We start from the raw sequence: 26042 nt of genomic DNA on the forward strand, positions 1-26042 counted from the left end.
ATAATATACTACGTAGGTTTTTTTCGCGCAGAGAACACTTTACTTTATAAGGCCAAAGAGGCACTAAGTAAACGCCAAAGAGCTAAAAAAAAAATACATGTACGGCTCGGAGGATCACTTAGCATACAAAATGCAAATGATATACTTGACTAGAAGGCTGTAGGTGGGGAAGCAGTGTTAGAAACGCAGCAGGATAGTGGTAATGCAGGAAGGGTTCGTACGAAAATTCAGTGCTATAGTGTGTGCGGTACGTCTGGCTATGATACAACGTACATGCTAAGAGGCTGCAGAATCAGCTAATTCATTTGTTTTTAATTCAATTTTTGTAGTTTCCGAATGTTATAGTTGTGTAATTGAGGATATCTGTAGTAGAGTAGGAGAGTACACGGCTCGCTTATATGCATGGCTCGCTTATATGCGTGGCTCGCTTATAATGTACGTTATGCAATTTATAAGTGTCTTCTTCTGTTAGAAAATAGACAAAACCGTCTATGTGCAAAGTTGCAGTTTTAATATAAATAGTAGTTCTAGTGGGTTTAATAACGGGCTACTGGTACGCTAAAGGAGAAAACGGAAATCATGGTTAGTTTTGGTTGCGGCAAGTATAGCCGAACGGTCCTTGAACACACTTCAGCTCATGGTAATGCTCACTGACGCTCACCTTTTGCTCACCTTTTGCTCACCTTGTGAGACCGATACAGACTGAGCCAGAAATTTTGTCGGGTGTGACTATATAGATAGGTACTCAGTAATTTTCATCACGTCATGCCCAAATCCCAACTCATGTCCGGCCGAGAGGAAAACGGCTACACGCATCACAAGACTCGGGGATTTAAACTTTTCAATCTATCTGGTACCTCCCCGTCATCAAGGCGGTTTTACAGCTCTCGCCTTATACTATACAACCGTGATACGGAGCACCATGGTACAAAAACCCCCGTATCGTCACTGCAGGCGACCGTGTCACTGTTCCGCTATTCTTCGTTTCAAATTACCCGCTTCCTCGTACCACAGCATTGTGCCTTTTTCGTTGGGACGCCGCGTTTGTCGTTGAGACTGTGTCACCTGCCGTGATGAGAATTTTGAGATCGACTCATGTGGTTTGAGAGGAGAGTGGGGTGAGTGAGAGCAGGTGGTGAGTGAGTGAAGTTGATGAGGTAAGCAGTCACTGCCGCTGAAGACTGTGGGGATGTCGATCATCGAAAAGTCCCCTGAAAATCTTTTCTGTATCCTTGGCTCGTTCCTGCAGCACATGTAAGACGATTTCTCACTGTTGCAGTTCCCGTCGGGATGGGACAAGGAAGTTTCCGCAGCGGTTGCTTCCGTGTAGTTTGGGGCTCTTCAATGAAAACAAAGATCACAGAGAAATCACATGCAAAATCCCGGAGACGACAACATTGTCTTTTTGAAGAATGTAGATATGGTGTCCCGCATCGGAACAAGAGAAATTAGAAGTTATTATACACATAGAGGAGGAGGTAATTCGCAAAACACGAGAACAAAAAGCCACCACCCATTTACACGTAGAGGGTTTAAGTAACCTTTTGCCCATGGCTGCGCTTTCCATCAACAATAAAAACACACGAGAATATACCACTCATCAAGGTCACACCTTCCCGTCAGTCACCCGGGGAAAATTCACCAAGAAAAGCCAGTGTCAAACCACCCAATCATCAAGAACAAATGCCTCCTTGTCATGTCGCCCTCGTCCTCGTCAAGTCATCTCTGTGATCGGCTTTCTTTTTTTGTGAAAGAACTCTTCTTTATTTGTTGTTTCTCCAAATGTGTCGAAACTAGAGGGGAAAAAAAAACTCGTTTGTCGCTGCAATGAACGCGCTCGCGATATGGGGTATATGATATCAGACCAGAACGACTTCTCCTGCATCCTCCGAATAAGCCAAAGCCACCACAACTATTCCTCTTCCTCTTGACGACACACCAAAAGCACTTGTCTATTCTTCATAGATGGTTGGAAAAACCGAATCGAGCAAAAAGAAGCCGATTTAAACAGACTCCTGCTTGAGGTAGGCGCTGTCGGTGGGCTGAGACCCGGCAAAGGTGGTGTGGGGCTTCCACTTGGCCGAGGTGCGGGGGGTGGTCTCCTCCATCATCTTGTCGACCTGCTCGAGGGAGAGACCCTTGGTCTCGGGGACGAAGAAGAAGGTGTAGATCAAGGCAAAGGTACAGAGGCCGCCCCAGACGAAGAAGACGGACGACTTCATGTTGCCCTTGTCGGTACCGACCATGTAGGGGGTGATGACGGCGATGATGGTGTTCCAGAGCCAGTTGGAGGCGGTCGAGAGACCAACGCCACGGGAGCGGATCGGCAGAGGGAAGATCTCACCAATGAGAATCCAGGCGCCGGGACCCCAGGTGGAGGCGAAGAAGAAGATGAAGATCGCAATGAAGGCGATCTGCGCGTTAACGGCAGAGATGTTGTTGGCGAGGGTGCGCTCGGGATCGTCCGCCGTGGGGGCGGGGAAGGTGTGGTTGAAGCCGACCGTGACACCGATGATGGCGACGAGGAACTGGCAGATGAGCATGCCAAGAGCGCCCCAGAGGAGGATGGTGCGGCGACCGAAACGCTCAACGGTCCAGAAGGAGATGGGGGTCGAGCACACGTTGATGACGGTGAAGATCATGGAGATGACGAACGAGTTGGAAATGGCACCGGTGGACTTGAGGAAGGGGGTCGAGTAGTAGAAGATGAAGTTGACACCAGTCCTAAAAGCAAAAGACATGTTAGCCAGCCGATCTTTTTGATTTTCTCTTTCGCCTCTTGTTCAGTAGAAACGTACCACTGCTGCATCATCTGAAGAGAGGTACCGAGGATGGTCTTGCGAAGGTTGGAGTTGGCCTTGAAGAGGGAACCCTTGAAGCAGTTGGCCCACGAGCCGAACCAGGTGGTGTTGGGAATGAGCTGACGCTCGTACTCCTCGTTGGCGACGATCTCGGCAAGCTCGACCTGGATGTACTCAGAGTCCTTGGGCTGGCCACGGAGGCGAGCGAGAGCATCGGTGGCGGCGGGAAGGTTGGCCTTCTTGACAAAGTAACGGGGAGAATCAGGGAGCATCATGAGACCACCAGCGAGGATGATGGCCCAGAGGAACTGGATGGCAATGGGAATGCGGTACGAGCCAGTGTCGGTTCTACCCTCAGTGGCGTACACAACGCAAGCAGCCAACATGATACCGATGGTGATGCAGAATTGGTAACCAGCGACCAGAGCTCCACGCACCTTGCGGGGGCACTGTGAAGCAGAAGCAGTTAGCACACACATTGGCATCTCTTGGCTCCGACGGATATCTCCGACTTACAATCTCAGACATGTACAGAATGACGACAGCAGACTCGAAACCGACACCAATACCAGCGATCAAGCGACCGGCAACGATGGCAGCGAGGGGATCACCGAGGCCAGTGATCATCTGAATGACAACACCGACGATATAGATGAGGCAGCCGAGAATCACAGTCCACTTGCGACCAATCCAGTCGGCGGCGTCACCAGCAATGAGAGCGCCGAAGAAGGTACCGCAGGAGAGAATAGAGACGATGAGCGAAGTCCGGGACTCGGAAACAGCCTTGGCACCGGCGAACTCGACGGCGTCGATGAAGATCTGGGAGCCGAGGACACCGTTGATGTAACCGGAGTCGTAGCCGAAGAAAATACCACCAAAGGAAGCGAAGGCGCAGAGGAGGTAGGCCTTCCAGGTGACGGGAGCCTCAATACGCTCGACGTCCTGGGTAGTAGCCAGGCCGCCGACGTGGGAGGCGGCCGGGGCCTCCTTCTCGTCGTGAGTCGACATGATGGTGAAAAAGGTTTCTTATACGCCTTGCTCGATGAAGAGATTGTATTGTCGATATGGTGGTTGGGGGGGAGGGGCGATGCCTTCTCTTGGTTGTGTAAGTGGTAACCGTGACCCGAGGGGTTGGATCGATGGGAAAGGGTGTAGAGCGGGATGGGGAGAAGAAAAGAAGCTCGACCGGTGAGACGGGAGAGACGGTTGTGATATTTGAAGTGAATGACAAGCGGGTGCCACTGGGATGGAAGGGCCCTTGGATTTTTTGGCTGGCATGGGTTACATCTCTTTGGGTTCCAGGTTTTGGAGCATGTCACTCTGCGGAGCGTTGGCTGCTCCTGGCCAGTCAGGAGACGCGGAGTACTGGGGAAGAGTCCATTACCCCCGACTTGGCAAAAGTATGCTTGGGGTATTTCGCCGCGTTCCCGCCGGGACGACTGCATTGTTTGCGGGGACCCTACTTACAAGGTGGCTTCGAATATGATGCATAGGGTTGGCCAAGCTCATCATGTAGCTCGGTAGCTATGGGGTCCATGCAGAATACCGCCGAGCATCTGAGGCACCCCCCTGGCCCATTGCGACTCTTGCAACGCCCGGGGACACGCCGGTCGACTGCTAGCCGGTCCTCTTCGTCCCATCTCTTACCACTCCCCCGGGCTTGCTCCAGCTTCCACCGAGCCATCCCAGAAACCGCCGGCCCTCTCGACGTTGCAGCTCCCGTGGCCGCGGTGCCGTGTGTGTGTGTGTGGTGGTGCACACCACCTTGAGCCTAGAACGGGGGTGGTCAGGCAGGCAAACGAGCAGCATAAATTGACCGAGTCGGTCCGGAACGTTGCATCTACACTTGCTCGCCTAACCCCAGATCTGGCGTTGGCCTCGATGAGATGAGCCTGGGGGGAGAGGCGGAATCCAGGCGGATGGCGGATGCGGGTTGTGTAAGGTACGGTAATATTACCGTGGCATTCCACGCCTGTGACAGTCTCTTCCGTTCCCGAGGCCAACCCCCGACCGAACGCGGGCTGGTTCGGCCCCACCGACCAAAGCCGCTGACATTCAGGATGGCCCATGGCAGACACATGATGGCTCCAAAGAAACTTTGCCGTGAACCTTGCCGCCGGGTTTGGGTCACCATTGCCCTCGTGAGGCTCCATAGTGACCCCCATACAACGATGACCGCCTCAGCACTTACAACGATACACTAAACTACAGGGCTACAGTACATTCCACAGGATTTGGTGATGGCCACGTGCGCCAAGTCCCTGAACAGCATCATCACCTGTTTCCGGTATTGTCTTGTATGAGCTTGTCTCGATCGTTGAAGATAAGCGGGTTGTGCGGCTCCCTCACAAGCGAGCGCCAACTTCAACCGCTAGGACCGATCAGAGGATTGTTTCTTTTTTTTTTTTCTCGCTGGCACATGTCGCGCGGTTGCCAGAATGTGGAAGGCTTGCCGAGCGTATTGGATCGTGAAATCGTCGCGCCACCAAAAAAAAAAAAAAACGGCACCACTCGGCCATTGGCACGGCGATACTTTTTGAACTACAGCCCATCAGGGCCATCACGCTTCGGACTCGTCAAGTCAGCACCAGTCAACTGACCCGTGCCTTTGGAGCCGTTGGGCTGCACGTCAAAAGGCAACTGGCCAGAAGGACGTTGGCGCGATGGGTCTTCAATTGGCTAGCCCGGAGCATTAGCCAAGAATGCAAGGAGTCGCCGGCTAAAAACGGTCCTTTTCTGGGGACTTTTTCTTGTCATTTCCCCGTGCCCCAGTTTTTGTTGTTTGGGGTCCCCATGGGCAAAAAGCTCAAACCCCAGATTCACCAGGAAAAACTTGGAGAAAATTCGGGGAAGTTCCATCAAGCTCATCGCCATACTTGCATTTTTCACCGATCATCTGGGGAATAGCGGGCATTGTGTGGGATACACTATCTGGGGAACAGGGGGAGTCGGAAAAACTTCTTGACAATAGCTTCCCGATGAGAGTCTGGACTGGAGAGCCTGGAGAGTCTGGAGAGGTGGGACAGGTAGCGGAGATCAGATAAGCAGCAAGCTAGCCCATGTTCTAGCTTGGGGATGGCGGGCCAAGCACAAAAGGAACTTTTCTTTTTTGTTCTTTGCTAGTGCTTCCCCAAGTTTGCCCAGAAAGTGCCCACCAACGATCGTCCTCACCACCACCACATCGTCCACGACAGCTTGTTCTGCCAAAATCTTGTGGATGCAACGTCTCCCAAAGACTTGGTTGCTGTCCCGGGATCATGGAGATGCTTATTTTTGCAGATCAGGATGCGTTCAGCTGTTGACCGCATGGTGAGGAGAGCTCCACCTTGCGACGTCGAGCTCCGCTGCATTTCCCCAGCTTCAACCCTGAGCTGGAGATTCTCCTCAATTTCATGCGTCCAGGAAGCCCCGGTCTCCAGGCCTCAAACAATCCTGGTGTTTCTCGGTCCAGGCCGATGACGCATTTGCAGTCCACCGAGTTGTGGGTGTTGCTGCTTGTGCAAGTGTCACTTAAAGGCTGAAGCTTCACGCCTCTTTCTTCGTATCACCGGTGTACAATTCCGCCAAACCCCGAGTCTTGCCGTCCCCTCGAATCTCGAATGGCAACCGCTCAGATGGTGAGAAATGGGGGCACAGCTTTTCTGGTGCGAGGATGGTTGCACTGAGCAGCGCCGGCGGTGTCTGATTTCCCATGCAACGTTCCGAGTCCTGTCCGACGCGACAAAGTCTTGTGCTACACAGTTTCAAGTCCACTTCATGGTTGAGCAATTTTCCTCTTGCAATGAAAACCAGCACACTGTCTTGCTTGTCGATTTTGCCCTGATGGTATGCTCCTACACTACCTAACCAGGAACTAGACATGTCGTTAACTTGTCCCAGGATTATTACCTAAAGCATTCCCAAAAAGGCGATTGTGCATCAGCTCTCAGCGTCATCACTCCTGACAGGGACAAAGCCACCACCAGCTAGCTGAAAAGGTCCTCAGAGGCTCAGAGACAATGTTCACGTGCGGGCCCCGTTCCCCTCGTGCTGGCTAATAATGGAGCATGATGGTTTCCCCGGACTTTTCGCCAAACGCAGATTCCCTATGTCACCGTCCTCGACCTCGTGACAGATCTCGTTCTTTGTTGACCGTCAAGCCACTGAACCATTCCAGTCAACAACTCCTCCAACCTGGAAGTGCCACCGATTCTGTGGCGCTTCCTCGCCCATCAACAACCGCGCCAAGTGGCAAGGGCTGGCGGGGCAGCCGGGGGCGGGAACGAGGGTGCGGCAGACGGTTGATGCCAAGGAGAAACCGAATGCGGGGGAAAAAAGCTTGAGATTTTTGGGGGGTGGTGCGGGAAGCGAAACTCGGTTGCTTTTCGACGAGCGCCGGGATGGGAAACTTGACCGTCGCTGTCGCTGCATTGGGCACCGTGAAGCGAAGGGATGTGGACGATGAAAGAAAATGCCATTCTGCGATGTCGAGACATCAAGCCTCGTGATCATTTGAAGGTGCCGCTTTCTTTTGGATAGCATCATCAGAAGGTAATAACGGCAAGAAACATTACGGTACGTTACGCACTTTTCACCTCTCCCGTGTCTCTCCCACAACCCGCCATTTTTGTTCCCGATCTGACACAGTTTCTCCAACGCCCGCAGGTCCCAAAAAAATTACGCCCTTTCTGATTGCAGAAATCACGCAGACCGATCCCTAATCCCGTTGCGGACGACGGCCAACGGCATTAAAAACGATCATCGAGAAAACGGCTTCCCCGTGGCAAGGATTGGCAATCCTCGCAATTATTAGCAGGCGGACCTTACGAGCTAGTGGCTGTCTGCCGATCACACACACGCCACACCGCAGTTTTTGAAGGTGTCTTGTGGAAAGGGAAAGGATGAACAAAAGGGTACGGATTGACGTAGGTGCCGCTTCGTTGCACCGCAGCGAATTTGAAGGAGAAGAAGTGGACAAATTGTGGGTGAGTTCAAGGCTCCAACAAGGAAACTTGAGGAGCTGCTATTCTCTGTTCGGCGAGGAAGCTGGCCAGTCATGGCTGTCGGTGGCTGCCCTCCATGTTGGCCCTCATGCTGCAACCAGCTGTCCACCACCCGAACCGTGCCGTAACATGTGCGGACATTGCGCTCCATGACCGTCTTGATATGCCAACCAACCAGTCTCCAGGATGAGGAGATCTCGATGGCAGGAAAATGGTGAGAGGATCCTGGGGGGTGTCCTCTGCTTCTTATCACTTTGTCCACATGTTGACAGACAAGACCAAGGTGAGACTTGCACCTCCCATCTGCCGGATCTGCAGCCCCCACACGCCCATCATGAACCCCAGTCAAACCCAACCTCATGGCGTTGTTGACATCGGGAGGGATCTCTTCGTGAATTGAGATCGACAAGGCTGCGATGATGACTGATGATGTTGACCTTGCCCCTCGTGCCCCTGTTCAACCGTTTCTTCAACAAGGAAAGGAAAGAAGCAACGGGATGCTTGCGCAAGAACAAGAAAAACGAAGAGCCGGCTTGGCAAGTCCAAGGAGATTTATTTGCAGCCGTTCTGTGCCAAGATCCTTGCCAAGGCTTCAACGTTTATGCATGACGATGGCGCAGCACAGGCCTGAGTCGTGATGGGCACATCCTGGGAGCCTGGTCGTGGGCTTGGTCTGGGTTTGATGAAAATCTCTTATGAGGGATATGCTCGATAGAATGCAGTTCAATTGTGAATAGAACTAAACTATTGAAAATATGACTTGTCAGGTGATAATCTGTGAAAAGACTAACAAGCGCTCCCTTGTAAGCGAGACTCCCTCGATTATGAAGTCATGTTGAAATAATTTCTATTTCTAATTCCTCTTTGCATGCGTTTGTATGAGGCAGGTTCATGACTGGCGCATATTCATGTATCAAACATATTGCTGAACTAGGTTGATTGTAGAGCTACCATTTTACACACGTCAGCTTATTTTGGTATACTGTTCAGTACCCATCGTATAAATTGTAACTGCATATGACCAAACTCTAATCTCACTTCAATGTCTTTGCATGCTGACTTTGTATATGCAATCCAAACCATAAAAGACAAACTCCATACAACGCCCGTGATACCTACCCTACCTTATGTTCTACTCACAACTGCCCATACCCCAGAACCCTAGCCAAATGCCCCCTCGCCTCCTCAGCAAACCACTCAACCACCTTCCTCTCCCCGTTCTTCTCTTTCATCTTGTCTTTGACCACCATCTCCATCAGCTCCCGTGCCTCGGCAGTCATGGACTCAGCCCTTTTCTCATACCCACCCGCGGGGTTCTCCCCAAACAGCCTCTCGTCGATAAACTTCCAGTAGATAGGGTCTAACCCATATGATCTTCTCGCAGCATAGTTGATCCAAAAGCTCCCATCTTCCCAGTTCTTTCTCATCCTGATGGAGAGAGGTGGTTCTTTTGGTCCTTCCTGGTTGGTAGATATAGTGGTGGTAGTGGTGGTGGTGCTGCTATCTCCCGATATATGAAGATTGTCAAGCCACTCCGACACCGTCCCGTCTTCGGCCACCCTATCGTCTTCCAACGGCTCCCCAAGACAACGTACAGCCACCTCCTGTCCCTTTCCAAGTTTTTCCTCCTCCTGTTCCAACGCCCTGAGGAAAATCCCCAGATACTTCGGATACTTTCCCACCCAATCATCTATCCCCCCTTCCACCCCACCATTCCACATATCTGGCTTCCTCAGCATCAACCACCAGGGCGGGTCGGCCGCCATTGACCTCGGCCCGAACCAAGCCCATTCCCAATCAATCACCGCCCTCACCTCCCCCGTCTCGGGATCAACCAGCACGTTGTGCGGCGTCAAGTCGTCGCAGATGAGCTTGAACGTCTCGGGCGTCGGTGTGATGTGCTCCTGCCGACTCGTGTAGCTTGGTGACGGCAGCAGGTTCATGTACGCCGCCCTGCGAAGCATGTGCCGGGCCGTGTACTTGTCCCGGGCGTCGTCCGCCGACTCAACGGCGTCGTTGCGCTGGAAGACGAGCTGGGCAATGTGGAGGTCAGTGAGGAACTGGTAGACCTCGTGGGAGGTGTTGAGGACGCGGTTGGAGGGGCCGAGGACAGACTCGGGGCAGCCGGCCATGGTGATGGTGTCGGTTAGGGTCTGGGGGAGGGCGCGGGCGTGGACGGTATACTCCCCGTCCACGTAGCCGAGGCAGCCGCTTTGGGGCATGGTGAGTTTGTCGAGTTGGAGGAGGATGTTGCTCATTTGGCGGTAGAGGGAGAGGATCTTGTCTTCGGGCATGGTTGGGTTGATGGTGTTTGGGGCTTCGGGGTCGGTGTCTGGGTCTGCGAGAAAGGTGGACAGGTGGACTAGGTTTGGGTGGTAGTCCATGATGATGAAGGGTCCGAGACCGGTGGGATTTTGTGAGGCGGTGCCCGAGTGGTAGATGTGGGGGATGGGGATGGTGGTATTTGCCGCGACGTAACGCATGAGGTTGACTTCAGCTTGGACTTTCTCTTCCCTCAGTTCCAGGCTGAAGCGCGGGAGCGGGACGCGCATCATGCCGTAGCTCTCAGGATCTTGGAACTCAATGACGAAGACGGCGTTGTAGCTCCCGCAGAGGGATGAGTGCCATTTCCCAGCTCTTCCGCCGTGGTACTTCTTGACTATGCGGATGATCTCTGTGCGCAACTCGGGATTCTGGATCTTTTCATTGACCCAGTCATATGACGCTTCTTGACGCTCTTCCACCATTTCATCTCCATACATGGCGACCTCGCGCGTCCGGCGATCCGGTCGAGGTTCCGGTGAAGGCGGGTCGGACATGGTGTGGGAAATTAAAGGTTGAGCACTTCAATCAAAAAGTTAGCATTGAACTTTCCTGTGTAATGTCGATTGCTTGTTGCTGATAAATGATGTTGTAGAATCGAACCAAGATGCCTCAAAATGCAGGAGTTTGTTGGTGTTGGTCCAGCACGCATTTGGGGCCCCTGGCCGAGAATTTGGCGCCGTATCATTGGGGCTGTGTTTTGCAGCCAACCCCCAAACTGTGCCCCCATCAAAACATGAGTGTTTCCCGGTTCGTCGTTCGTCAATAGCGGAACTCGATCCCGACAGTCTGGTTCAATGCACTTTGCCATGTCCGATCTGCGCTCAGGTCGTTGCACTGAAACAAAGAAGCCGAAGGCGCCGAGAAGAGGTGTGATATCTATGGAAAGCTCGCGTCCCAGCAGAAACTTGGAGAGTGGGAGTCGGGGCCTAATCGAGCAGTGCAGGGTGACTTCCAACAGCATCATAGCATCTTAAATCCCTTTCTGGAAGTCGCATGATGCACCGCGGTGGGCTTCTCACCATCTTTGGACCTGTTGAAGACCTGTGTGAGCGTCTTTTTTGAGACCAACAGGCCTAGGACGCCACGAATAGTTCTGTTGACGTAAATTTTGATGCCAAAAATGGCCACATACCTAGAAAGCCTTGAAAGAGTCCTGAGATGGGTTGCGTATAAGAAGACAGTAAATCCAACCTAAGAAGAACCCGATTTTTTCACTCCAGCTCATCATTCGCACTTTTCCAGTCTGGCACTGAAACCTTACAAGATCGCATACCTCTATTTCAAACACCCAAGCAGCCTTCAAAATGTCCAGAAATCCCAGCCGCTCCAACTCTCCCGCCCCTCGCCAGAGCACCATCACCGAGAGCACCCTCTCCTCCGGGTTTGGTGATTATGGTTCCCCCGGAATAGAAGGCTTTGCTCGTCCTCCTTCTCGCAGCTCTAGCACGGCTGCCCAGCGTGGAAGCGCCAGCACCTTCAGCAGCACTACTGCTCAGCGTGGAAGCACAACCACCACGGCTGGCCGCACCCCCTCAACTCCGGCGCGCCCAGCCTCTCCCGGTCCTCGACCAGGGAGCTCTGGCGGTGTTCGCCCAGGCAGTTCAGGTGGCGGTCGCCCAGGCAGCTCAGGCAGTGCAGGCTCCGGCGACTCCATCATTCCAACCGAGGGTAATGTGCCCGCAGCACTCCTCAACCGGGGCAAAAGGTCGCAGGAGGAGAGGCAGAGGCTTGCCATTGGAGAGTCCAATGCTTCTATGATGGATTCCCGTGGCCGTTCGGCTCGCCCCTCCCGTGACAGGAAGTCCAGAAAGGACGGCTCCAAGTCTTCTTCTCGCTCTCGCTAAGCGATTCGATGGGCTTGAGCGTGCAGGTGTCCGGCATTCGGAAAGGAACTTGACTTGATTTCCTGCTTGGGTGGCGTATTGGGTTACATGTATCGTTTTGCTTTGTCGAGCTCTTTTTCGTTCTAGAATGGGTATGGATACATGGAGGAGGAGTTCTGGTTTGGGTGCTCGTTAGTGTCTGTGGTGTGGAAGAGATAACAATAGAAATTTGGGATGCCTTGCTGGACAAGGCTTTGCAAACCAATCCCCCGTTCCGTCTCTACGCCACCAAATGTGAATTGTTGCGCTGTACAGATGAGGTTACCACTCCGACTGCCTAGCTGGTCCTGTGGAGGGAGCCGGGCAAGGTCAGAAGAATTGCTGAGGCGCTAACCGCCATGTGTGTCGGAACACACATTTATCTGTTAGCGCAGTAGCACTTGCACCTAGTTATGGTGGCTGTGCTTAGGAGGCGGTGCTCCCGAACGCTGAGCTCATTAGAAACCTATGCGAGATCAACACTCACGAAAAAGCGCCAATCCACCCATGGTTCCCTTCCACAAGCCTTCATTCCCGGCGTTTCTTGACCACTTCGAACCACCACGACATCATGGAACGCTCAACCCGACGACCCACCCGGCGTGCCGGCCCAAACAAGTCCCACTCAACCGATCTTGGCTCGACCTCTACCGGGCCGAGCCATTCAACAACTGTGTCCACAATCGCTGTAGCTGGCGCCGAAATTGAGGCCAACCGGCAGCGGCGCCTCGAAGCCGAACAGGCGGCCGAGCGGGTCCGCCAAGATATTGAGCGGATCCTCCAGCGGGGTCCGCTATCGGAGGAGAGAATGGAGGAGCTGTCCATCGCGGCAGAGGAGTTTTATCGGCAGTCGATGGAAAGGAGGAGGAGGCGGCAGTTGAGAGAGCTGGCAATCGCTGCTGGAGTGTTTCTCGTGGCACTGGTTGCCTGGTGGGCTTGGTGGAGGATTGAATGGTGTAATTCTCAATTTGCAAGGCTCCAGTGACGATGATCGATCGACGTAACGTCAATTCTCCCGGCTGGTAGGTAGGATCTAAGATGGTGTTTAAACGGTCTGGTAGTAGAATGGGTTCGTAGGAGGAATGGACGGTCGAGGGATCAACGTCTTCGAACAGGATCTGCTTGAAAAGTAGGGATGGCGTCGATGACGGAATTGCTAGTGCTGATCTTCTAGTTTTTTTTTAAAAAGAATCAGTCAGTGGGATCCTGTTTTTAGTAAGGTACATATGGTAATACTAGTCGTCAGTGTAATGCGTGATGATGAATTCAAGGAGAAACTGTAGGGTAGTTGTTGCAGGAATAAAAATGACGCGGTTGCTCTGGTTAGAGTGTTTTTGTCAAGGAACGGAGCCCCTAAGGGCAGTGCCTTCCCGTCGGAATTCAGCTACAGTCGGGTGGTAGGCTAGCAGGATTGCACTCAGATGTCGCGCCGCCAAAGTAGGAGAAGGCACTACCACACCTACAGTACAGGTACTCCGGCTTCCGCCTTTTCATTATGCCATGCCCAGGCTCACCCTGGCCGCACGTTTGACGGTCCGCCCGAGCCGTCCTACTTCCAACCGTCAAAATTTCCATCGATTCTGGCCATACGTTACACGGGCAGGCAAGACACACAAAGCTCCTATATGTACGATTTATAGTTTTCTGGTCCTCCGCCATAGCCCCTGTCTCCCTGTCTCTTTTACTAACAGGCTTATGCACCGATCTATCAAAGTTTCTCGCATTAGCATCGGATTCTATAGCTGCTCATGCGCCTAAAGGTCCCAAGAAGCGAAACTTTGACATACCTGCCAAACATCCAACCCAACTCCAACCTCATTCGGCCCTCCAGTGGCATACGCAACAGCCGAGTTCAACCACTCGTACTTTGGGCTCGCCGTCTCGAACAGGATGTGCACATGAGGCGCGTGTCCCTTCTCGAAGATCAAGATCGTGGCGTTGTCATCGGTGTGCAACGAGTAGAGGGCGTCTGGGCTGAACACACCCTGGCGTGAGGTCAGGCCCCAGTCGAGACCCTTTCCAACTGTCCCTATTTGTGGTATTAGCGACACAACATTCGTTTGAACGGGTCGCAGTTCCTACCACTGATCTTCGGGCCTACAGCATTCCCGCCCGAGATTGTCAAGAGATCCCTTGTGCCGTAGGGGACAGAACCGATGGAAATGGGCTCCGCGAATGTCAGGTTAACGCTGAAGAGGTAGGTTAGGGTCGGAGGGGCGGGATCGACAGCTAGCACTGCCACAGCGAGGGCACAGAGGGCAGATAAACTACTAAGGGATAGCATGATGGTGACTGAGTGCTGGCTAGGTAACAAAGGGTTGGTTTGGAGCCAACTCCAAAGCTCAGAAAGGAAGCAACAATGATCATTTATACTTGCTGTTTTTCATGTGACCCTGTCAGCACTACGAGCCGCCACCTCATATCCTCCCGCGTTCGCACAACAGAGTAGCTAACGGCTAAACTGGAACCACAACAGAACCCTGCAGTGATTAGGTGCCCTCTTTTGCCTGAAGCAACCAGCACATACATCGCAGTCAGATCTGTCTCGCACATCACCGGGAATCACAAGAGTCCGAGGAGATAGATCACCTCGGGATGAGATCGCCTTGTTCCTGCAGGTAATATCTGAAGCGAGTCGGTTCCTACATACATCCGTGGGACAGTTGGGCCTAGAAGTTCCTATCAATACGCCAAATATCATCAGCGAACAGTTAAAACAATTCATGAGGATACATTATCGTATGCGCAAAAGAAACCGAAATCAATTGACCGTCTCCTCTACTAAACGCTCAAAGCTATCGATGCCAAAGATAGGAATCCCGTTCCCATCCTATGCGACCAGCCTCAGGCCAGCCACTCCACTCCCATGCATTACTTGCCCATTCCAGACGGGTGTCGACATGCCCCCAAATAGCACCCGATCCTCCTCCCCCAGATCTCAATCGGATACCATCAGTTCCATGCCTACCCATTCATCTCCCAAGCAAGATCCATATCATCGCCATTTTTGGTATTCCCCGGTAGTCAGGGAAGCTAGAGCCAGACCCAAGAACCCTGGATGCGGCCACGGCCGAGATCAGCGAGCTGCGAGAAGGCAGCGGGGCTGAGATCCAAGCTGCCGGCGGAGCAGGCAGGGCAGCGGTCGACAACGGCGACCTCGACGGACTTGCCCTCGAAGCTGGCGCGGAGGCGGCGACCGCAGAGGGGGTTGTTGTTGGGGTTGCCGCCGGGGGTCCGGGGATCGAAGTCGGCGTGGGAGAGAGCGACGACGAACTCGCTGTCCTGGTGGAGCTGGCCGCAGGCGCCGAGGCCGACAGAGGAGCCTGTCTAGGTGGTGGGTAGTAACTGGCATTTAGAGTTGTTTGAGATATAGAGTGGACATACTGTAGTGGGTGAAGTCACCGGAGGCGGCGGCGGCAGCGTTGGTAGGGGCAGCCATGGCAGAGGAGGCGAAGATGGCGACGAGGCCAGCAGTGAAGGTGGTGAAAGAGACCATTTTAACGGTTGTGGAAGGTTTGTTGGTTCTAAGGGGTGAAGGTGAGTTGTGAGAGTTGCTTGAGAGGTCTCAAAGAGTGAAGTGATTGATGTTACTGCGTGGTGAAGAAGAGAAAGGGGAGGCAGTAGAGGTAGGAGAACGATGTCTTTATTGGTTTCTGAAAGAAGTCTCTGGGGGAGGGCGTCGAAGGTCACGATGGGTCATCTGGAGCCCATCCGTACGTACTCCACTGCTTGGGTCAAAGGAAAGGAGCGGTAATACAGGAGATAGTGGGTCTGTACTTGGGATGAGGCCGGCTATCTCTATCACGAGGTCTCTTTCGGGAGCCATAGGGGGTCATTCCGTTTGCTGCGCCAGTTTCATTACTTAGGATGATCGCCTGGAGTCTTTGTTTCGGAGCTCCTGGAGGTCACGGTAACCTCAGCCCAATGGAGATCGAGATATCAACAAATTCCAGTACAACGGAAAGCAGTGGTCATTTAGTATCTGAGACCCTGCACATTCATTTCTAGTTGCTCCTCCTTTTCCGCCGACAGTCACACCCTGCTGTTTGGGGCCGTAAGACCCCGCCTGACGCTCTGTTGAATCCCGATATCAAGAGCGCTGCTCCGGCTTGCTGGAGCAAATGGCAGAAGAATAAAGAAGGGAATCAGATAGTTTGGGGATCTCGTCTGTTGAGGGTGTCATCTTTCAGCTTGGAGCTCTCATCTGGTTGCTGATAGCTCACGAGAGACTCGAGCGTGGGTTAGGGTTGATGCCTCACGCCCCTTTTTCTTTGTTTACACCTGTGGATCCATACTTCCATCACGACGGCAACGTCCCTTTTGCTGATGTGACACTAGACGTGGAATCATTTCAGGGACTTCTTCAACAACGATTGTCTAAGTTCTTACCATGTATCCAATGCTACGATCGATCTTTGATATTATTCCACCACGAAATACCCAACCTAACCATTATCCATCCAGCGCCGCCTCCAGCGTCATCTTACCCCAAAGCCAGTCATCCACCTCCGACCCTCCATCCTCGCCACCTCATCAGGGGGAGACCTACACCTCAACTGCCACGACGCATGCTGAGAAGGGTCCTCCACATACCCCCTCAACTTCGCAACCTCAAGACTATCCTCCCCCTCAATTACAACCCTGACCTCGAGCGCCCGCTGAGCAAAGATCTTGGCCCTCCTCTCATCCGCATACATACACGCAATCTGAAACGCAACAACATGCACCTTCGGAATCGACTGATTCCAGATCCCCTCCTCCCTAAAAACCGCAAACATCTCCCGCAACAGCGCCAGCGCCTTTGCGTAATAGAACGTCCCATTACCATCCTCGAGTTCATGCTCAATCGCCGCAATCTCCAACAACCACATATCGCTCTCCTCGCTCGCCCCCGGCGGCAAACCACACAGCTCGCACTCGCAGTGAAAGAAGAAGCAATCCTCCAAAACCTTTTGGCGGTGCACCCGCGGTCCAGTCTGGGTCATGTACGAGACGGTGAGCTCCTCCCCGTCTTGAATATCCCTCAGCGCGTGGATGGTCAACCGCTCGGTCTTGTTATTTCAATTGTAATGTGTGTTGGGCCGGCAAGAGTGATTCATGCGAGACATCTCAAGGAATAGCCCACCCTCCGGTTCGTGGGTGCCAAAGAGGAGGACGTTGGTTTTGGCGATGCCGAAGATGGGCCTGACACCCGATTCTTTGCTGTACGAGTTGCGCAGGGAGACGTAGGCACGCTTCTGGTCCTTGGTTAGGTGGTGAAGCTCCGAGACGATGAGCGCTTCTAAGACGTCGGGACGTATTTCGACAGATGAGACCTGGAATAAGGGCGCTTCGGAGAGGATGCGGGTTCCTTTGGGGATTTTGGAGGTGGCGATGAGTCCTCTGCCTTTGCCAGGGACTTCGCGCATGACGTAGGATTTTGTGGCGGCTTTCTCCATTGTGACTTGGAGATGTCCGGAACGTCGATCGATTGAGAGCGTAGCCAAGTCACCTCCTGTCAAGCAATCGATAGTGATCTTGAGAACCTGGGGAGGACACGAGAGGAGTCGGGATGCTGAAGAAAGAAGTATTTGTGGCCCGTTCTTGATATTTCAGTATCGGCTATGTAGCAGGGAGGAGCAAGATGGTGTTCAGCCCATCGGCAGGCCAGAAGTCTTTTATGTTGGCAGAAGGGATCAAACCATCTTTCACTCGAGTCGGAGACGTGCCTTTGTTTGCTACCAAATACCGGTGGATGTTTGCCAACAAAATTTAGACAGATCTTGTCGGCCCTGTTCAGGTCAATGTTAGTGTACCCATCCGTAGATAGGTATGTAAGAAAGAGTAGCACATGAAAAGCGCTTACGCCGTAAGGTCAATCAGAAATACCCAGTGGTTGCAACCTAGGGGCTGGGAACACATGTTTGTATTTGAGTCCTCTAGTCTGATCAATATCTCCATCTTATCTCACTGATTTCTTCGGAACGCCTCCTACGCCCCCATTGATCAAGGTGCAGTTTGTGATATTCCTTATCCTGAGTCCAATCGTCACAATTGCAGACGTACGCGAACTCGATTCTCAATGCACAATCTTCAAATGACGCCAGTATAGATCCTTGCGAGGCTTTCTCTAACCACCCAGCACATTTACATTTCGAGATGTTGTCATATCGAACTCGTGGGTATCGCTGGTGGTTGAGGGGAGGGGTCGGTTCGACACTTCTTGATTGGAGAAGGAAACCTCAGGAATGGCAGAAGAAAGCTGATTCTCTTCCTGCGTCGGCATACCCGCGATAATAGATAACTGTTGAAATTGCCCTGCGTGGGATTCAACCACCTTGGCTTGCTTTGGTATCCCGATTTCAGGAGATGGCTTCTCGCCTCGGCCCCTCTTTGGTCGACCGCAAGCATGAAAATGGTGTTCGTGGTATGCTCTATCTTGTGTAGAACTAACCCCCGTGAGCGGCAAGACGTTCGAAGGGCTGTAACTTCCAGGTGCAGTATACAGCCCAGCCTGCCGGTATTCTGCCAGCCAATCAACAGGAATGTAAGAAGTAATCGAAGAGAGACGCTTGTAGGGATCGCAGCTTGTCAGCCCGCTGACATCCGTCGGGTATTTCTTGTCCCAGATCAGATCACCTTCCTGGTCATCGGGTACATTGGTTCCTAAGCTGGGTAAGCAGGTTGTCAATACGTAATATACAAATGCTGTGCCCCTGATCCCATGGCGACGTACCCGTCATTCTCCATTCCAACCATATATGACATGGACTGTCCACAACCAGTATTTGCCTGCACCAGACGCCGATTAGTCGGGACGATTCATAAGCACCATTCGATATCCATAGATACATTCTGATCCCAACCCGAATCCTCGTCCTGTTGGGATCTCTTTGATGATGATGAGACTTCCTTATCAGAATTCTCCACTCCGTAGTTGTCTTTATGGTGGCGAAGTGCAAGCAAGGCAACTTCTACATGATGGCGTCCGATATGCCGTGTATAGTCCCTCAGGCCAGATAGTTGTTCTTGACACAGGAGGCAAATGGAAACTGTCTCAGAAGCATGCGGGATTCCTCTCAGAGCCTTCTCGACCTCATAACTTTCTGAGCGCAAGGTGTCATGGGCATTGTCTATATGTTCCTTGAGCATCCTCGCTGATAAAAGCGTCTCGTTGCATTCGAATGGGCAGAACAAGAGCGCCAGTGCTGACTTTCGACATGATTTACCCATTCTTGACGTGTGGTATAGTGTGTTTTTGCAGTTTCGCAATCCGGCTCTATGCATACATAAGGCTTGAGGTCGCCAAACACATGTCTTCTGTAATGTTGTGTCGAGGGAAATCTTTTGCTATTTCGGACTCTCTCCGGGGTTGTCGCAATAGCAAGAGGCACCCCACCCACTTTGCTGTTTATGTTATTTTCAATTACACGCTGGTCGAAAATGGAAATCAGAAATAAAATCTGCGGCCAAAAGATACTTAGGGCTTCAGGTCAATACAAACAGCGTAACGGGCTGAGCCCTGTGGTGGCTTCGGCAACCCGCGGCTGTGGTGGAACTGCCGGGTAGGGCGTGGTCCCACCGACAACCCCTGATGAAGCTATTCCCACTTCGCGGGTAGCGCGTGCGTGCCTCGAGCTCCTTAGCGAACTAGGTGAATCTCCCGATAACCCGCAGGTTACTTTACGACTTTTTCTCGGCTAATCTAGGCTTCCTAGTATCAAGCGCATTCGCGCCCTGAAATCGATTCTTCGCCGTAAGCCCAGGCAGGTTTTCCATTGAACCATCCATAACACAAGGGCCTTTGGCCCCTTTTAGCGCCGCTCACAGTGAACCCTAACCCTCACAGCGCTTCAAACCCAAACGCATCTAGCAGCATCCAGAAGCCAACTCTATCAAGACACCTATCAAGCATTGCGACTAGTGCGCAAATGAAGCCCGGCCCGATATTTGGTGAGCGGCCGGTGATGGGGGTAATTGGGTCGCGATCGAGACCTGATGCTGGACCAGGTCTCTGGATGGTCATATGACGCAGCAATATGGAACCTACCAGGATCTGTGCCAATGTGTCGATACGACATATTACGACCATCAGCGGAGTTCATGGCTTAGCTAGCCCTCAAGCTCTCGCTAGAGATGACGTGTGGCTACAACGCCCCGAAGCTTGGTAGGGTCAATGGAACGTCGGTTAAACACAAATCGGGCAACTGACTGGGGACAGATTGTCGACTTGGTCCACTCTAGAGGTGAATACGAGGGCTGAGTCCACCAATCATCATCGTTATCGCTTTGCACCTAGGTATTTGCACTGGTAGTTAAATGCTGCGGTCCTGCTTTGTTTCTCTAGTACCTTCACTTTTAAGCACTAGTCCTTCGCAATCGGCTCAAGCACAAGATAACTGGCTCACACTCACTAGACTGAACAACTTTCAAACCACATATTCAATTCACGGCACTCCAACCCGCCAATTGCCAAAATGAAGCTCTCACTTCTTGCACTGGCCAGTGCTGCCTCCGCGGCCGTCATCACCACGCGCGATGTTGTTTTCGAAGCCCGCAACTTCACCGCCAGCTGCGTCCCTCACAGCGCCATGTGCTTGTAAGCAATCCCCCCCCCCTTGAACTCTCACCACAATTCCTTCCTATCCAACACGTTAATATTAACACGAGACAGCTACTCCCTAAATGCCTTCATGCCCGGAACCATGGACACCCTAGGCTACAACTGCACCGCCTCCGGTGTGGGTGGCGTGGGAATCCTCCCCGAGATCACAGGTGGCACCTGCCCTCCGTCATCGCGTACTTTCGACGTCCTCCGAAACGAGACCGGTATGACCGTCATCGTCAGTGTTCAAGTCTCTCGTCTTAGCTACACCAGGGGCGCGCATTTCATCCCAAGTGAGCAGATCCAGATCATCAAGGGCGTTACTCCGACTGGGGATTACACGGCCTATGTTGGACCCAAGGACTTTCCGCTGGAGCGGATATGGTAGTGCAGGGATGATGGACGTTGAATGCGGGGCATAGATATGCAAGATGTTCGTGATCATGCAGCACATTGTCACCTGTGGATTTCAGCTGCGTGCAGACGTTATGATAAAATGAAAAAAATTGAAAATGAAAATCGAAAGAACAAAAAAGGGAAACAGAATACACTGCCTGGTTGCTCGAAGGAGATCACTTGGAGCTCCCATGGTAAGGTTAACTGGAATCTAACAGTTACCAAACGCAACAATAGTGAGTGTTCCACCGCTGGTAGTCAAATGCTTGGCCTAAAATAAAGAAAGTAAAGGTTTGTACTACCGTAGAATCTCGCGAAAGTCGGATTTTCCTTTTGGCTGGACCTAATAGATAGCGAATCGTGGTTTTCGGCGATAAGTCTGAGTAGTGTGGAGCAGAATGGCATCTCAGATATCACGGCAAGGCTCGTGTAAGCAGTATGGAGTTGATGGGAGAGCTGTGTACTGGGGTGGTAGTTAAGGTGGATGCTTGAGAGCTTAGTAAGTGGGTTTGACATGCGGATGGAATGCTATGGTGGGATATAAATACGGTCCTGTACGCTCCTTTTGAACTTTTCCTTTTGTTTTGTTAATATTATCAGTTCAATATATGCTTTAAGATAACTGCCTGGGCTCTAATCTCCATAAGTAGTATGTTGAGATGCGTTTGTACGGGCGCATCTCCAACATGTTAGGCTAACATAGTATGGATATGCGAGTGTTGCTATTTGTCCTAGAACTTAAGAATGTACGTAAGGATTAACATCAACTTAGTACCCCAAGGCATTAATTACTCTATAAAAAACTAAGAACAGCCAGCAAACGGGAGACCGATGTCACCTTGTTCTAAACATTACCTTGTCTTGGGTCAACACCTTGCAGACTCACCAAGATGGTCCACGGCGTCTCCACACAACACGACGAACGATAGGACGGTCGCAAGTCGCAACCTGCGGTGTCTAGCACGGAGAGCGTGGTGCGCTCTTTACTCGACGCTTGCTCTCAGTTTGAGGGGCCCTTGGAAGAATTCGGCCAGAGGAGAGTGGCCATCCTGCGCATTGATATCTGCGCCCTTCTCCACCGGCATCTGGGCGACCTTCTTGTAGCCTCCAGAGGAAGTGGCCTGGAGTTGGGTCATGGAGCTCGGCCGAGATGTCGGTGTCAGGAGCAACGCCTGATTGATGTATTTTAAATCTATCCCCTGCGCTACAATCGCAAGAACCCAGTTTCCACCTACACATCAGGGTTGGCCTCCAAAAACTCTATCAAACTCGTGACTTTGACACCCAGGCGGTCGTTGTAGAGGTCACGGAGCGCAAAGGTCCCATCAAGCTGATACAGCTGATAGAACAACCCAATGTAGCTCCCGTAGTCGCTGTAAGCGCCTTGGCTCCTCGCCGCAAGAGCTGTCTCCCTCAACTCATCCAAACTTCCCTTCATGTTCATATGAACTTCTGTTCCCCGGACCTCCTTGTAGATGATCGCAACGTCGTTCGCTGAGTACTCACCCGAGCACACACTCCAGAATCCTCCTTGAGAAGCATTTTCCTGCTCAAGAATCACAGTCGTGAACTCCGCGGCGTCACGCTCGGTTGTGAGGTTCCATTTCTCGTTTCCTGTGCCCCAGACATCCATAGCCTTGCGCTCAGGGTCCCAGACGCCGTTGTGGGCCGGGGAGAAGGTGCCATGGCCAGGAACGGAAAAGAACACCTCAGTAAGTGCGCCCGTCAGGATGTAGATCGGTTTAATCATGGAGCTCAACTGGACCTGCTGGTGGAAGCAGAGGCAGGGGTCATAACTTTGGTGCATGCCCAACTTGATTTGTCTCCAGTCGCAGTTCCAGGTGGCGGCCACAAAACGCTGTATGCCAGCACGTTCCGCGGCACGTAGGAGGATCAACTGGCCATCCAGGTGCAATTCGGGCATTCCCTGGTACGCGCAAATGACTGCGTCGACTCCATCACAAGCGCGTTCGATGGCTTCGATGTCGTAGTAGGTCTTGAGCTCCATAAAGCTATGGAGCTTTTCCTTGCGGGCAGCATCTAGCTTGGATGGATTGCGTGCAAGACCACGAATTTGGTGACCGTGAGCGAACAAGGCGTCGATGAGGTTGAGGCCGAGATTGCCCGTGACGCCAGCAACGAGAACAAGCATGGAGAGTGTAGGTGTGAATGTTGTAGACTTGAATTATGATTGCGAATAGAGAATAGATCTGATGTCCTAATATGTAGCATTCTTTATAAATAAATGTTGCTTCGTTGCTGTGGAACGTATGGTCCTGGAGCAAAGCTAACCCTGGAGTTAACGAAGAATGTCCAAGGTCGAGACTCGGAGAGATTGCTAAGCATAGGCGGAAAGGGCCGAACGATCTTCCTACCATGATAGTACAGGTACAGTAACCAAATCGCTGATGACCCACTTTACAATGCATTTGTTTAAATCTGCACAGTCCATTGCTATTCAGGGAAAACTGAAGCAGTCTCTGACTAAGAACAAAGGGGCTAGTTACGTTTAGGCTCCATCCTAACAAATCAGGAAGAGATGACAAATCAGAATCGAAGACGGCTGATATAATGAGAAATAGGGCGGGCAGGCGCCCGAAGCTAGGAACTTAAGTTTTGCCGTAAGCTTCGCGCTTGAGTCATGTCGGCGTAACTATTCGTTCCGTATGCGCTAATAGTAGCGGCGACGGCCTAGGACCTATTACCTACTTAAAGCTATTTGGCCCTCGCTGTCTAACTATCTTGATTCATGTGGCTTAAGGCTCTCGACATTACAGTACATCTTCCATTCGTATGTTCTCGTTATAACTCTAGTTTTTATACCACAGCATCATTCTCATTTCCAAAACCTCTACCATGTCCGACCAAAACTTGGTTCACTACGTCACCGTCACGCGCGATATAGATGCACCAATCGGTGAGGTATGGGGTATTGTGGCTGGATTTGGGGCTGAACGCCCTTGGTATCCAGGTGCTAAGAAAGTCAGCCTAAAAGGTTTCGGGATTGGAAGTGTCCGCACCTTTACCTACGAGTATCCTGCCGGCAAGAACAAAGGAGAAGGATATGTTTTCACCGAGGAGTTAACTGCATACGATGCCGACAAGCACTCTATGACCTTTAGAGTCAGGAGGCCCGATTACCCGGACATGATTGCGTACGGAACAACTGTTCTGGACTCTCTCGGACCTACGAAAACGCGCTTCCGTTGGATCGCTGAGGGTGGTTCTCTGCCTGAGGAGTACATGAAGGTTCTCCAGGAGGATCTGAACGAGCGTTTCGATGGTCTCATTGTTGCTATTGCCAACCAGTTGGTTTAGTACGTACCCACAGTCAAAGCTTTTAGAACGAACTCGTCTAACACTAAACGTCGTCAGGGATGGAATGTTTTTAAAGCGGCTAGTTAACTGTTACTGAAGAAGGCTCAGGACTTGTTATGGACGTGTTTTGTTCCAACGTCGGCATTGGCCGGCTGATGACTTCAGCCTTGCAGCTGCCGACCGGCTCTACGGGACTACATCTTGTTGGATGTTGTGGATACCTCGGCAGCTCGGAACAGTTGGATCTGGGTGGAACCTGGTGGCTGGGCACTCGGGGGTTCGCGGCACGTAGCTATTTTGCAGGGTCTGGGAGCATCCCACGCAGTTTGATCGAAACACAGTTCTCTGGCACCATCTCGATCATGACTACCTTCAGTTGAAACCTCTGAGCTGCTCACAAGCACCCCAAAACCTCGCTGTTGTAAGCTCCCATTTGTGATAACCGTGGAATCGTGGCCGTTGGGGGTTGTCGCCTTTGTCGAACCTTGGCGAGCTAACGCACTGCAAGGATCCATTTGGGCCGTTGTGGAAAGGTCCGATCATTCACAGCAAGGTCAGGGGTCGGCTGTAGAAATCACATGGTGTGTTCAAACAAAACATTGAAGACCTGAAGGAAGCTGTGGAGGAGATCCAAGAAAAGCTAAAGATTGAGAGAGACGATAAAGTAAGGTATCTAATCGAATCTATTTAATTAAGTGCTAACTTCCAGGGAGATTGGAAAGACACCATGAACATCAAGCTGCACTTCAACCGTGTGACGTTTCTGCTCTACCAGTCAACCTACCAAGCTACCAAGATCTTATTGACCGAATGAGACACGCCGTTTCGAGTCTTGAAAGTGTCATGTCCTCCAATGCGAAGTTGGGGCCAGAACGCCAGCAACGATCGCAGCGCAAAATTCTCAAACTTGGCCGCCGCATAGCGAACAGTCTGCTCGATGCTTTTCGCTTAGCGATTTCTTGTGACTGCCAGATACCGCACGACGTGGATGTGCAGTTGTCGTGCACCCCAATCACCGTGCCCGGAGACGACGATGACATGATTCTTACCAGTCTTGAATCCCACGTGGTCCTATCATACGCAGCGCCGAATCAAGATTCACATCAACCAGACAACCCATCCGGGATAATATGCAACAAGAAATGGCGTGAGCTTCTCGTTCAACAGGAAGCTCGCCTCCCCAGGCTGGCAACAGCACCCTCTCCAAACATCCTTCCCCTCCAGTCCGCTAGAGGCAGAAGTGTCAGATTTATGACGGAGACGGGCTTGGAACCCAAGAGCCATTCAACTGGTCAGACATTTCCCCATGCATCATTTCGCTCAAGCGTCCGGTTTGCTTCTCGCACTCGCAATTCTCCGTCCATGACGTTGAGGAGAGCAACCCCATCCTCAAATTCCAGAGTCGACTGTCTGCCCGGTTTTGCGACAACATCTACAGCAACCCCCACGATACAAGAAATGTGCGGAATGATGCGTAAAATTGGGAACCCACTGGTCGGGGAATGCTGTGGCTGTATATTTGACTGTCTTACTCCGAGAGGAAACAGATACAACATCCGCCCCCACAGTAGCCTTGGGGGAAAAGGGAGCTGGTCTTTGGTCTCCTTGAAGACAGTTTTGTCTGATACTCAGCGACGACAGCTTGCTATCAACAACCTCTCATACAGGGCAAAACTCGAACTGGCAACGGCTCTCGTCTCCAACATCCTCCAACTATACGGTACACTCTGGCTTTCTCACCCACCAACACATGATGGTATATTTGTAGCCCAGC

At 52.0% G+C, this 26042-nt stretch overlaps 7 protein-coding genes across 7 annotated transcripts; 3 read left to right on the forward strand and 4 right to left on the reverse strand.

Moving 5' to 3' along the window:
* Positions 1-1380: 1380 nt before the first annotated feature.
* QC763_0081910 (uncharacterized protein) lies at positions 1381-4642 on the reverse strand. The gene is made up of 3 exons (XM_062906118.1): positions 3318-4642; positions 2799-3250; positions 1381-2724 (listed from the first exon to the last, which is right to left on the reverse strand). The coding sequence occupies exons 1-3, from the start codon at positions 3807-3809 to the stop codon at positions 2004-2006; spliced, it is 1665 nt and encodes a 554-aa protein (XP_062764018.1). The 5' UTR covers positions 3810-4642; the 3' UTR covers positions 1381-2003.
* A 4277-nt stretch (positions 4643-8919) lies between these two features.
* QC763_500470 (uncharacterized protein) lies at positions 8920-10602 on the reverse strand (the record flags this gene model as incomplete). Its single annotated transcript, XM_062912650.1, has 1 exon — positions 8920-10602. One exon carries the CDS (start codon positions 10600-10602, stop codon positions 8920-8922), a length of 1683 nt encoding a protein of 560 aa, XP_062764019.1.
* An 810-nt stretch (positions 10603-11412) lies between these two features.
* QC763_500465 (uncharacterized protein) lies at positions 11413-11952 on the forward strand (the record flags this gene model as incomplete). The annotated part of the gene is made up of 1 exon (XM_062912649.1): positions 11413-11952. One exon carries the CDS (start codon positions 11413-11415, stop codon positions 11950-11952), a length of 540 nt encoding a protein of 179 aa, XP_062764020.1.
* Positions 11953-12541: 589 nt separating this feature from the next.
* On the forward strand, positions 12542-12955 carry QC763_0081940 (uncharacterized protein; the record flags this gene model as incomplete). The annotated part of the gene is made up of 1 exon (XM_062906119.1): positions 12542-12955. The coding sequence occupies one exon, from the start codon at positions 12542-12544 to the stop codon at positions 12953-12955; it is 414 nt and encodes a 137-aa protein (XP_062764021.1).
* Positions 12956-13651: 696 nt separating this feature from the next.
* On the reverse strand, positions 13652-14254 carry QC763_500462 (uncharacterized protein; the record flags this gene model as incomplete). Its single annotated transcript, XM_062912648.1, has 3 exons — positions 13652-13654; positions 13758-13999; positions 14053-14254. The coding sequence occupies 3 exons, from the start codon at positions 14252-14254 to the stop codon at positions 13652-13654; spliced, it is 447 nt and encodes a 148-aa protein (XP_062764022.1).
* A 487-nt stretch (positions 14255-14741) lies between these two features.
* Positions 14742-15642, reverse strand: QC763_500460 (uncharacterized protein). Its single transcript, XM_062912647.1, has 2 exons — positions 15373-15642; positions 14742-15293 (listed from the first exon to the last, which is right to left on the reverse strand). The coding sequence occupies exons 1-2, from the start codon at positions 15464-15466 to the stop codon at positions 15004-15006; spliced, it is 384 nt and encodes a 127-aa protein (XP_062764023.1). The 5' UTR covers positions 15467-15642; the 3' UTR covers positions 14742-15003.
* Positions 15643-20207: 4565 nt separating this feature from the next.
* On the forward strand, positions 20208-21037 carry QC763_0081970 (uncharacterized protein). Its single transcript, XM_062906120.1, has 2 exons — positions 20208-20548; positions 20624-21037. The coding sequence occupies exons 1-2, from the start codon at positions 20427-20429 to the stop codon at positions 20940-20942; spliced, it is 441 nt and encodes a 146-aa protein (XP_062764024.1). The 5' UTR covers positions 20208-20426; the 3' UTR covers positions 20943-21037.
* Positions 21038-26042: the final 5005 nt, after the last annotated feature.

Source organism: Podospora pseudopauciseta (genome assembly GCF_035222475.1).
Source record: "Podospora pseudopauciseta strain CBS 411.78 chromosome 5 map unlocalized CBS411.78m_5.2, whole genome shotgun sequence".
Taxonomy (NCBI): Eukaryota; Fungi; Ascomycota; class Sordariomycetes; order Sordariales; family Podosporaceae; genus Podospora; species Podospora pseudopauciseta.

Excerpts from the sequence above, each read along its gene's own strand:
- QC763_500460 (XM_062912647.1), bottom strand. The coding sequence starts at position 15,466 with ATGGTCTCTTTCACCACCTTCACTGCTGGCCTCGTCGCCATCTTCGCC. Across the intron at positions 15,294-15,372 it reads CGCTGCCGCCGCCGCCTCCG|GCTCCTCTGTCGGCCTCGGC; the intron begins GTGACTTCACCC and ends CCACCTAGACAG.
- QC763_0081970 (XM_062906120.1), top strand. The coding sequence starts at position 20,427 with ATGAAGCTCTCACTTCTTGCACTGGCCAGTGCTGCCTCCGCGGCCGTC. Across the intron at positions 20,549-20,623 it reads CCTCACAGCGCCATGTGCTT|CTACTCCCTAAATGCCTTCA; the intron begins GTAAGCAATCCC and ends AACACGAGACAG.
- QC763_0081910 (XM_062906118.1), bottom strand. The coding sequence starts at position 3,809 with ATGTCGACTCACGACGAGAAGGAGGCCCCGGCCGCCTCCCACGTCGGC. Across the intron at positions 3,251-3,317 it reads TTCTGTACATGTCTGAGATT|TGCCCCCGCAAGGTGCGTGG; the intron begins GTAAGTCGGAGA and ends TCTGCTTCACAG. Across the intron at positions 2,725-2,798 it reads CTTCAGATGATGCAGCAGTG|GACTGGTGTCAACTTCATCT; the intron begins GTACGTTTCTAC and ends TTTTGCTTTTAG.